The 12943-nt window shown below is 37.6% G+C and overlaps 1 protein-coding gene across 1 annotated transcript; it reads left to right on the top strand.

The window, feature by feature from the left end:
- Positions 1 to 3529: 3529 nt before the first annotated feature.
- Positions 3530 to 8295, top strand: DNAJC19 (DnaJ heat shock protein family (Hsp40) member C19). Its single transcript, XM_007195368.2, has 6 exons — positions 3530 to 3680; positions 4456 to 4507; positions 4587 to 4660; positions 5671 to 5750; positions 6489 to 6559; positions 7848 to 8295. Exons 1-6 carry the CDS (start codon positions 3678 to 3680, stop codon positions 7916 to 7918), a joined length of 351 nt encoding a protein of 116 aa, XP_007195430.1. The 5' UTR covers positions 3530 to 3677; the 3' UTR covers positions 7919 to 8295.
- Positions 8296 to 12943: the final 4648 nt, after the last annotated feature.

Genomic DNA, 12943 nt, shown 5'->3' with positions numbered 1-12943 from the left:
AGTATCCACTTTTCATCGCCCGTCACAATTTGTTTTAAAAACGGAACATTTTCTTTACATTTAAGTAGAGAATCGCATGCGGAAATACAGTCAAGAAGGTCCCCCTCCCCCGCCCCCGGCTTAACTTATGTGGAACCCAAACATCAAAGCAATTAACATAACCAAGCTGGTGTAAATGATTTTCAATGCTTGATTTGGATATTTTGAGTATGTTGGCTATCTCCCCCATGGTATAACATTCATTACTCTCAATTAATGTTTCAATTTGATCGCTATCAACTTCAACTGGTCTACCCAAACGTGGAGCATCATCCAGCGAGAAATCTCCTGCACAAAACGTCGCAAACCACTTTTGACACGTTCAATCAGTCACAGCACCTTCTCCATACACTACACAAATCCTTTTTTGTGTTTCAGTTGTGTTTTTACCTTTCTTGAAATAATAAAGCATAATATGCCAAAAATGTTGCTTTTTTCTTCCATCTTCAATATTAAAATGGCTACACAAAAATTCACCAATTTTGATAAGTTTTTTGTTTACAATGCATGCTGTTATGACAGCTGTCACAATACAGTCTAAAAGAATTGTTTCAAATGAAGCTAAAGACAACTAAGCAGGGCCTCCTCAGTGGAGCAGTGGTTAAGAATCCGTCTGCCAAAGCAGGGCACACGGGTTTGAGCCCTGGTGCAGGAAGATCCCACATGCCGCGGAGCAACTAAGCCTGTGCGCTACAACTACTGAGCCTGTGCTCTAGAGCCCACGAGCCACAACTGCTGAGCCTGCGTGCCACAACTACTGAAGGCCGCGCACCTAGAGCCTGTGCTCCACAACAAAAGAAGCCACCGCAAGGAGAAGCCCACACACCGCAACGAGGAGTAGCCCCCACTCGCCACAACTAGAGAAAGCCCAAGCGCAACAACGAAGACCCAATGCAGCCAAAAATAAATAAATAAATAATTTTTTTTTAAAAAAAGAAAGACAACTAAGCACTACTAGAGCCATCTTACAGAAAGAAAAACAAACGAACCTTTTGGCCAACCCAATATTTCTTACTAAGAATTATGGTCAGAAAGTGTTTCAAAGCCACAATTCAAGAGTACTTCTAGCTACTCCCTCTCATCTCTCACTTATTCCTCCCTAAGAAGTGATTTGCCTGGTTGACAAATGTGGAAGAAGAAATTGACCATATGTGCTTGAGTCTTTTCTCATTCTCTTGTCCCTGCTAGTCCCCTCTTCTGTCTTCTCTTATTCTCTATGGTAGATGAAATAATAGCCCCCAAAGATACCAAGTCCTAAAACCTGGAACCCATGAATATTACCTTATATGACAAAGTCTTTGCAGCTATGATTAAGTTAAGGATCTTGAAATGGGGATATTATCCTGGATTATAGGAGTCTAAATGGAATTATATGTATCCTTTAAGAGGGAGGCAGTGGAGATTCTACACATAGAGGAGAAAGGCAACGCGAAAACAGAGTAGAAAGGGATTTCAAGACACTGGCCCTCCTTGAAGATTGAAGTTATGCTGTCACAAGTCAAGGTATGCTAGCAGACACCATAAGCTAGAAGAAACAAGGAGTGATTATTTATCCATTCATCAGCCAGTAGACATTTTTTTTAAAGATTTTAATTTTTTACTTATTTTTGGCTGCATTGGGTCTTTGTTGCTGCACGCAGGCTTTTTCTAGTTGTGGCGAGCGGGGGCTACTCTTCGTTGCGGTGCACGGGCTTCTTCTTGCAGTGGCTTCTCTTGTTGTGGAGCACAGGCTCTAGGTGTGCGGGCTTCAGTAGTTGTGACGCACAGGCTTAGTTGCTCTGCAGCATGTCGGATCTTCCCGGACCGGGGATCAAACCCGTGTCCCCTGCATTGGCAGGTGGATTCTTATCCACTGTGCCGCCAGGGAAGTCCCAGTCAATAGATATTTTTTAAAATTGCTTTTAAGGGTTCTTTCCATGCCCTTAGTGGGTAGGGAAGGGATTACCAGGCTTGCAACCATGAGTGAAGTGTCATGAGAATTGGGAAGGCCTTTGCACACCAATTTGCACTCTGACTTCCCTCATAATAATAACAGCTACATTGAGTGATACTTATGTATAGAACACACAATGTACATCTCTATCCTTACAAAAATTTAGCAAGGTAGCCATCATTACCCTTGTTTTACAAATGAGAAAACTCAGAGTCAGGAATAGTTATTCCTTTTGGACAAGTTTGTCCAAATTCACACAACTAGTAAGTGACAGAGACAGGTTGTGCATCTAGTTTGATTTGCTTCCCAAAACAGAGCCATCTCCACTTCAAATGTCTCCCTGTGTTGTCCACCACTGGTTTCCTGAGGTTAGGTTTGTGTTCCTCAAGCAAGCTGCATATCATAGTTTGTATATATCAAAACTATACATAACAGGAAATTTTGAACATAGCAGTCTAGTTTTTTCTGGCCATTTTGGTCCCAAGGTCTTATGTCCCACTTATTTCTTTTGTAGTTGTTGGGTTAAAAACTAGATAAAAGGGGGCAAAAGAGGAAGATGCACACTTAACACTAGGGTCTTAGTGTTGGATCGTTTGCTGACAATAAATTTCATTACAAAAATCTCATGGCTATCTTGGAGATCCAAATGCAGAATCTTTTTATAGATGAGGAAAAGAAAGCCAACAAATTCACATATTTGTCTAATAACCAATGACCTCATCAAAGCAGAATTTCATTGCAATGTAAACAGACTCCTAATACTTTGTAAGTTTGAAGTGCGAATTAACTCCAAATTTATTTTGATCATCCAAACGTCACATTGTAAATTTTCCATTACTGTCTCCATTATTCTTCTCTTCTCCTTTTATGTAGGGATATATGAAACATACTCTGTAAGGGCAAACCCAAACCCTACTTTTTACTTTGAGAAGGGGAGAAATTTTAAATAGCATTTTTCAGTTGTGGTGATTTTGAGATCCCATGATCAGAATATTAACTGTCCTTGAAGTAGTAATTCCATTCCACAAAACCAAACCCCAAACATTCACACAAGTTCCTGTCAAGTCACATATTTAAACAAATTATTCTAAATAAATGAATGCTACAGAACCCCCGAAACAATGTGGTTTGCTCCTTTGATTTTCTGGAACATCTTTTTGCTATACTGTGCCGCTACATACTTATTTGCCTTCATGGTGGACTTGTTACGGCATGTTTAAGAATATTCATTACTCTTGGCAGTTATAAACAAAATAAATGCCAAATGGAGATGCTAATATGCAGGCAAAAAAAAAAAAAGTTCAGAGTGTAGCTACACCGTAGCTACGCTCACGCCCTTCTATACCAATACCCTTCCCCGAAAGAATTTCTAAATACTCTAGGCCCAGGCGCAAAGGACAAAAAAAGGAGAAGCCCCACCTTTGAGCCCAGTAAGGAGGTGATCCGCCCACCCACCAACCAATCCGAAGTCGTGTTCTCCACCTGCCCACGGCTTGAGCGACCATTTCCTTCCCGTCCGCTGTCCCCTTTTACGACAGTTTTCCGGCCTAGTTTACGGCCGTCCCTGCCGTATTTCCTAGGGCTCCCGCGTCTGAGCGGTTTGTACGTGCTGGGGGTGGCCGCGTCGCTTTGTGGTAGAGGCGTAGAGTTGGTGGGGTGGGAAGAACCGCGCTCCCGGTGGAAGCAGAGGAGCCGAGCGGGAACCATGGTGAGTTCCGCCTTCCGGCCTCTTGGGCGATCTCAGGCCGAGGCCTTAACCTCTGCTCAAGGTCTGGGAGGAGAGGAGCCGCAGATGTCTCCCTAATGCGACTCAGAGCTGGGGGTGTAGCGCCCCGGAGAGTCACCCTCTAGGACACAGAGCTGTTGCCTCACCCCTCTCGGGCCTTTGTGCCTGCCGTCCGTGGGGCTCGGAGGTTAGTGGAAACGCATTTGATTATACCTGCTGTTCCCCTAACACATCCTCGCAGTCCTTTCTCTACATTGCTCTGTCTTTCCCCTTTTCTCTTGCTGACACACCTCTTCTCTATTCCTGAACGTATTTGGCCGAAGGTGCTATGAGAAGCTAGTCTCTTAGTTAAGCCTACGTTTAACGGTGAATCAGAATTTACAGGAAACCTCTGTAAACAGTTCTCCCTTCTCTGGCAGAAACTTTATTTCCGTTGCTCTTGATTGAATTTTAATGTGACTTCACTTGCCCGGAGGTGAAAGAGAAGTTTTCAAGGGGAGGGGAATTATCCTTTTCACTGTTGTATATAAGTAAATAAGCAAATCGACTTGCCTTTTTTTTTCCTGAGTGAAAAATCCCATACCTTTTCAATGCATTGGATATAAAATTTGCAGGATCATTGGGCAGAATATTTTCATCCTAAAAGTTATTTCTCCCGTTGAAATAAAACTTGTAATAAATTGGAATGGGAGAATGGGCATGATAGGGAAGGGTGAGAATGAGAGAAATGAATATTTACTCTGCTTCCCTTTACCAGGCCAGTACAGTGGTAGCAGTTGGACTCACCATTGCTGCTGCAGGATTTGCAGGTTTGTTTATGGTTTGGGGGTGGAACTGAAGTAGAGGAGATTGCGGACTTTTTAATTATTTTATTGCTTTTGTTTTTAGGCCGTTACGCTTTGCAAGCCGTGAAGCATATGGAGCCTCAAGTAAAACAAGTTTTTCAAAGTCTACCAAAATCTGTAAGGCTTCTTATTCAACATTTTTGCCAATTCTTTGCTGTCTGTGTATGAAGCCTAGAGCCAGACATCCATGAAGTTCTAAGTGATTGCTTTGGACCCCTTCTCTTGCTTCCCACAAAGAAGGTTTAGAAGTTCTGAGCTTTGTAATGGTGCTACCCTAAAGAATCAAATGTTACATGTGACAGATTTGGGGAAGAGGTGTTAACAGTTTTAGTATCATGAAAGTTAATATCACTTTATTGCTCATACACCATTACCTTCAGTATCATCTGCTCTGCATCACAAACACAGAGGGATCTAGGGGTCTGAAGTGATCCATTTTTACTGTGTGGCTCTGGCACTCCCTAACAGAGATTACTTGGGTAACACTTCAGTTAATTAGGCTCTAGAGTATGACTGAATGTGATGATCATACCTTCTGTGGTCTAAATTCAGAACGAATATGATTTTGACAGCCTGTAGAGTATTGCTTTTTATTGTTATGATTGAATGTGACAGAGTAGGGTAATGGTAGGTTTTACCAATATAATTTCTGACATACCAAGGTCAGTGGATCTAATAGCCTGATTTTCTCAATATATATCTTAAAGTCTTGTTTTAGTAGTTGCCTTGAACCTCAAAATGTCCTTGAACCACTTGTCTCAAAAGATCTCTGAATCCTCTAAAGCACTTGTTCTAAAACATGTAGTCATATTCTGAGATCAAATTTTTATCTAGAACATGGCTAGCTTGGAATAATCTTCCCTTCACTCCCAGAAGAACTGGCTTTGAGGCACTGTTATTTTGTCTTGTCAAGACAGTTTAGATTGTCTGGGGGGGAAAAATATGGATGTTTAATGATCATTAAAATATTTGTTGCTATTTATAAAGTTAAAATACCATAGGAACTGCACTTAGTTTTCTGAAGTGTCTTAGTTTTTCTGCTGGTTCTGTGAACATTTATAGACATTTTTTAGCAGCTTTCAGTTTATTTTGATAATCTTTTCTTACAAATGTATTTCCGCTTTCAGGCCTTCAGTGGTGGCTATTACAGAGGTGGGTTTGAACCCAAAATGACAAAACGGGAAGCAGCATTAATACTAGGTGTAAGGTAAAATAATTCCTCACATTTTTAATATTTTTCTTCCAAATTTAGAGCTATAAGCAAGTGTAAGAAAGACCTTCTCTCTTTTATTAGGAGAGAGTTATTCTATTATGTACATTTTTATTTAATTTTTATTATTTTTTTTGGCTACACTGTGCGGCATGCGGGATCTTAGGTCCCTGACCAGGGATCTAATCCACACCCCCTGCAGTAGAAGCATGGAGTTTTAACCACTGGACTGCCAGGGAAGTTCCATCTATTACATTTTTAAGATCTAAAGATTCCCTACAAAAGTCCAATGAGAAGGTCTAATGACGCATGAGTACTTTTTAACTCATTGAAGGTAGATTTTTCAACAGATAATCACAGTGCTCAATATTGTTCTCTGTAACGGAGTAACAAAATTTTTTGTGATGAAATTCTGCCTTCATTTCCAAATACTTAAACATATTTAAACATACTTTTCAATAAAAGGATTGTTGTAATGAATAGTTAAAAGTTCAACTAAATTTTTAAGAATGCCTTATTTTTCTAAGGAGCTCTTTTTAGTTCTGTGATTCAGAATATTAATCTTCCTAGTGTGTTAGAGAAGAGGTTCCCAAATAGCTTTTCATACTGTTGTGTTGACTTACTCGTTTCACAATTTTTTTTCAGTTTCACAATTTTTAATTGACCTTTATATAGTTTTTTAATGTGACTCAGAACTACTCTGAAGTATACAATACCTTTTCCTTTTTAAATTAGCCCTACTGCCAATAAGGGAAAAATAAGAGATGCTCATCGACGAATTATGCTTTTAAATCACCCAGACAAGGGTAAGTATCATTAAACTATTGTTAACACATTTTGTTGGAGTAACTAATTGTTATTAATAGGATAATTTTGTATCTAATTCTTGGCTATTATAAGGGAAATGCCTAGATCTGTTTGTGAGCAATGTCTCCCAGGCTGGATCCATTTGTTGTTTAGGTATCTTAAAAGAGTAAGTTCTGAGTGAAAAATTTATAGACTAATCAGCAGATCTAGTAACTACTATAATTTGGAAGTAGTGATAAGCATTAACCGTGTTTTGAGATCTGCAGTTGTGATGTGACTTACAATAGTGAGTCTCAAATACTGCTACTACTACTGTTCGGGTTGGGGGGTGTCTACATTCTTACCTAAGGAAAACGTTGAATTTCAGTTAATGAAACTAATAAAACTTTTAACTTTTTTCCTATCCATTTAGACCTTTTAACTAGTGGTTACCTACTTAGAAACCTATAGGATGTACTTATTAGTTTCTGATACACTTCTAAGCAGCCTAGGCTGTGTTGAAAGATCAAATGGAATACCAAAATGTAGACCACAAAATCCATGTTCCAGTGTTTAAGTCCTTTTACTTTACAGGAGAAGCCTCTCATTAAGAAAGAGGGTTTTGAGCTTAAACAGGGTTGTAATTGGTTGGTATCTGACTGCATAACCTTTTACAAAACTTAGCTTATACTAACTGGAAGGCTCTTGATTGTGTAGGTCTAGGGTGGAGCCCATAAATTTGCATCCTAACTAAGCTTTTTACTGATTGCTGGTGCTTGCTGGTCTGAGGCCCACACTTTTTTGAGAATCACTCAAATCACTGCTGCAGTTTAGTAGGAAAGCAGATGTAGGGGACATCGTGAAGGGACTGTTGATAACAGGAAAAGGATATAAAGCAAAGTGGGGTCTTCCCAACTAAGCTCAGCACCTCTGAAAATTTCATGGTTTTAAAATAACACAGTACAATAAATCGGTGTTTATGACTTGTGATCATCATGAAAAGTTAACTTACACTATTTCAAAGTCACATAAGTATGAGAATTTTTTTTAATCTTATTTCTATCAATATAAGCTTTTTCAAAAGGTGCCATTTTTTGTGGAAATCTCCCTCCCATTGGTCAAATATATTAACCATGTTTTTGGTCATCCAGTTCCAGTGCCACAGTTATTTAAAAAAGTCAAAATTTCATTTCTGCTCATTTCACCTCTTAGATAAGCATAGGAATTCTTGAAGCAAGAGAATAGCTTTTCATGAAGCAGAAATTGGAGAGTCCATATTATAACTATTCCTTTTTTTTCTTCCTGTAGGAGGATCTCCTTATATAGCAGCCAAAATCAATGAAGCTAAAGATTTACTAGAAGGTCAAGCTAAAAAATGAAGTAAATGTATGATGAATTTTAAGTTCTTAACTCATTTATGTATATGAGTACCAGCTTTTTATAATAAAATGCCTCAAAGCTACACATTTTAAAAATTAGCATAAGCTAAATGAAAGCCTTGGTATAAATTTGAGGATTTAAAATCGGATTATAGAATATTTGTAGGTTAATACTCAATAATTATGGATAAATGCATGCCATTTGAAGTGTTCATTACTCATTTGTCAAATAATTTGGTACCTATTTCAAGACAAGGTGAACAAGATAGTCTCTCCCTGAAGGAATCCCCAGTCTGATGGGAGACTGATAAACTGATAATTAAAATACAATGTGAAAATAATTAAAATACAGTGTAATAAATATGATGGAATTAGCACAGGTTGTTATATGTTATAGTAGGGGCTCATATCATTAAGACAGGCGGCTGTTCAAGGTACAGAGGACTCCCCCAACCACTTAGAACCTTGAACTTAAAAGTGAATTTAGCCACAACTTAACCTAAGAAATTGATCTAGGTATGTATTTATCACTTTGTCAGTGATAAATCTGAATTGTTTCAGATTTCATACATTAAAAACTGTAACAGTATGATAAAGATTTGAGAATACAAGTCTTGTTTTTAATCGAGAAAGTATGTACATTTTATTTAGCTAACCCCTTAAAAGAGACTGACCATTTATAAACTACTTTAATTGGTTATTTTTTTACATAATCAAGTTTCACATTTGTTAAAACACAATTAGTGAAACTGAAAAGCTCTCCGTTATCAAAATATAACTAAGGACTCGAGAATTCATACACTGATATATTTAAATGACATTTCAGGGTAAATGGCTATTGGTCTAACAAAAAATATGTAAGGATCATAACCAGAGGACCTACCTAAAACACCGAGGTTAAAATAGCTATTTTGTGGTCAGCCAGAATACTTAATTTTCAGTTCTAAGATGATAAGTACTACTACCTACAATCTAAACTTTCTTAAATCATCCTAAAGTTCTTATTAATGGGGAACACAAAGATTTTCAAGGTCAAAATAATGGAGGTGGTCATATTTAGCACTGGAATGTGTTTAGGGACATGTCAAAATGGAGGTATATCTGCTTTTATTTTCCATCCCATTTCCTCATTCAAAATCTGATCAAGTTCATTTGTCATATTTAGAGTATGACAAAGCACTTGGCTGTTTCCAGGGACAAGGGGGTATGAAGGTACAGTTGATTCTTGTTGTTCAAAGTAGTTGTGTTCTATAAAGTCACTGAGAATACTAAATTAGTGAATCCTGAACCACGGTTCCTAGGGGTTTCCTGTGAGCCTCTGGTCACAACACTTTTGTCAACCAGTGAATATATAACCTTGTTTACAAGTGTTTCTGTTTAAAGACATCTTATTTAATATATGTTGATTCATTAACATTAAATTCACAGCCAATAACATTGTAACTCATGCCAATCCATCACAGCCTTCTTGCATTTAGGAACCCTAGGCAGCAGCACTTCACTATGCTTGGGGGCCATCTTAAACAGTGAAATCACCAATAAAAAGGACAAAAATGCAAACAACTTGGCATTAAATGGACCACGAAAAGGATGCTTATTTACGGTAGGAAAACTGAAACAAGGCAGAGCATTACTTTGTAGGTACCGGGTGACTCATTTTCACACTTTTCATGTCCACAACCGACCAGGAAATCACCGTGATTGTTGACTTTGGAGGTACGAACTTGAAAATAAGGAATCCGCTAATGAGGATCAACTGTATTCTGGCATACTAGCCTTTTATTTCAGTCCTTTGGACTAGTCAAAAAAAATGTTTATGAACAAGAGCTTTAATTAAGGAGAAGAGATATTATCAACTAAAAAGCAAATTTTTCAAATAGAAAATATGCCCAAAGGCATTCAAGCATTAACTTTAAAAAGGAAAACTTCATGTTGAAGGTGTACTTTTGAGTGTTTAATGCAAAAAACAGCATACCTGTTTCTAAGATAAGTATTGAGACAATGGAAACCACTTTAAAATAATACTAAGGAGCACAGCAGACCACATTTTTCTTTCATAGTAATGTTTTATTTTCTCTAGGCTTACCTTTTTCAAGTAGAAGAATCCATATTTCATTGAAAGCTGTTAGGCAAACCTACCATTTTTCTTGGGTAAAAAAGTCATCTTTTTTATGAGGGCTGTAGATCATGGTAATTGATGCAAGTATGATGATCTATAAGAGAGCCTTCATCTTTTAATGGTATTTTCTTACAAAATGCTTGTGTATTATTAACATTTATTGACTATTTACAATGTGCTAGCGTTGTGCTAAGCATTTCCCCCTTACCCAGTAGTAGTTACTATTACATTTTACAAGTAATGAAATTGAAGTTCAGTGAGGTCAAGATACTTGCCCAAAGCAACATGCTGGCTGAGAAAACTGATCTTTCTCAAACCCAAAGTTCTACGCTGTTAACCTCTACACTGTGGTACCTTTCACAAATCTGATAACCCAGGGATGTTTTCCTTGATGGTACTGAGATGTGTGTCTGGTACTTGTCATTACACTTCTACCTTGGGCCCTTTTTATCCACTGGTCCTTTCAGATATAGACTTCTTTAAAAGGGAGGAAGATAATGGTTGAATATAGGACTAGGGAATAGGAGGTACAGGTTTCAAGTGAAACTTCTGCTATAATAGCCAGGCAACTTTGAGCAAGGTATCTATGCACTTAGGGCTCTGCTTCCTCATCTGTTAAGAGGGGGGGAAAAAAATAACAGCCAACTTAAATTGTGAAGATTTCTCCACATTTTATGGATAGGAAATTGAAAAACTAGAGCAAATGCTTTCTGAAGTTGCACAGCTACTGAAACTATAAGCTCTGAATATTTCTCCACATTTTATGGATAGGAAATTGAAAAACTAGAGCAAATGCTTTCTGAAGTTGCACAGCTACTGAAACTATAAGCCCTGAATATCTTCTCCAATTTACTAGGTTCATTTATAATTTGGTTCTCTATGTATTAGTCCTTAATACATGCCTATTCACAGCCTTAATGTTTAGAACTGGCATACCAGAGCTTTAGTTTCCTTACTTAGCCTCTTCCCTTTTGCCTTCACTGGGCCTCTAGGTTGACAATAGATGAGTCCTATGCTACTTAATAAACTTTATAAACCTGCTTTGCTGGTGATGAAAGTAGGCTGTAATGGGTGGTCCTGAAGTTGAATCTTTTCCCACCCTTATTTTTAAGCAAATTCTCTTGCCTTCAGCTGTTTTACAAATGATGGGAATATCTATAGAAGCATTTAACAAGTCATACAGACCCAAACCATTCAAGAAATAATTGAGCACATGTATGAAAATAGATGGAACACAAGCCCATTTTCTGATTCTAGAAGCTTGGTTATATAGTTTTCTCTGCTATCCTTAATTTCCTGTGCTCTAAATCACAACAAACCGAAGCAAGAAGGGTAAAAGGCAGCTAGATGTAAAATGAGAAGTGGAAGAAACTGGATAACTAGTATCTTAACACAGGGTAAAAACCTAAACATGTTGGACCATGCCACACTAAAAAGCTATGTAGTATTCGGCACACTGAAAATTTATGTTCTACCTTAAAGAAAACCTTGTATCAGAAGTAATTTAAATTAACCCAGGCAGAATGCTTCATTTAAGAGTTAACCGAGCTTAAGTTTAAACACTTCAGGCTAAAATACTGAGTTCTACTGTTTCAGTGAGAATTTATAAGGCATCTTTGTTGTTAACAACCTATAAAAGTTGTTTTGCATTTCTGAAGTGTGTGATGGGGTCATATTTTGTTCAGCATAAATGATCTCCCAAACATGTTAATTACAATGAAAATTTAGAAACTGGCTCCAAAACTTAAAAGGACAGAATATGGTAGAAAGAAATCTATAAATCTGAGGTAAAGTAAAAGCACTTACTTAGAATGCTAGAATAGGTTTTTGGTTAAAGAACCCTGGACTGAGAGTAACCTTGAGTACCAGGAAACTTAAATGACTTAAGCTCTGCTTTTTGTTGCTGGCACTGTCGTTCAGTGTTGTGTATCTGCTTAGAGCCAACTGTTGCTTTAGCAATAGGATAGAGAAAGAGCTTCTATCCAGTGTTATCCTATTCTTCCTGACCCAATGACAAGGTTGTAGTCCAATGTTAGGGTATAATCTGGAACAAGTTAACACTTGCTGTGACCTTAGTGCTGTTTCAGTTAATGGAATTTCAAGTGAAGTATTTACGTGACATTTTCCTTCACAACCTGAAAACAGCAAGGTGAAAAATGAAGTTCAAAGAGGTTGAGGTATGAGCTCCAGGGAACAATTAAGCACAGATTAGTTCATCTAGAAAAACTATGGGAAAATTTCTGTAATGAAAACAGTCTCTAACCTAGAAAATGAGTAGCTACATTTGACAATCCATCAAGTAAAAAGGGTACGAAACATTCAGAAAATATCCCTGTGGTTTCACCCTAATTTGAGAAACTGCTAACTAGTATACTTAATAGTGGGGCTTTGAAATTGAGAATGTTAGTGAAAAATAATTCTGCCCTTTTTTTATCTTTAGATTGCATACAATATAGCTGGAAATGTCTGGGACAGATATAAACAGAAAACACACACCATTTTAATTCAGCATACTCCTTGAGAGTACATAAGGCTATGGTTAAGTATCACACAGTGTCTAACATATGATTACACTCAAGTTATATTATATTGAAAGGCCTTTATGGGATCACCTAATCTAGGCCTCTCTAGTTAGATGAAACGGAATATAGAAAAAGTTTGTACAACAAAGATAGTAACTCCCTTCTGTGCTTCAGTACCCTGAAATAGTAATATAGAAGATAGATGAATCTGAATCTAAAGTGACCCACTGATAAACCATTTTAAAAAACAAAATTAATATTTTCCTTATAGAGTATGCACCTCCCTCATCCAATAATTAGGGGTTTTCTGGATGATTAGACCCTTGCTTGGATTTCTGGAGTAAATGATTATACCTTAAAATGTATTATTAAGTTGAACCATAA

This window comes from Balaenoptera acutorostrata, chromosome 4, assembly GCF_949987535.1.
Source record: "Balaenoptera acutorostrata chromosome 4, mBalAcu1.1, whole genome shotgun sequence".
NCBI classification, from domain to species: Eukaryota; Metazoa; Chordata; class Mammalia; order Artiodactyla; family Balaenopteridae; genus Balaenoptera; species Balaenoptera acutorostrata.
The sequence above is the reverse complement of the archived record's forward strand: the minus strand, read 5'-3'. Positions and strand labels throughout refer to the sequence as shown.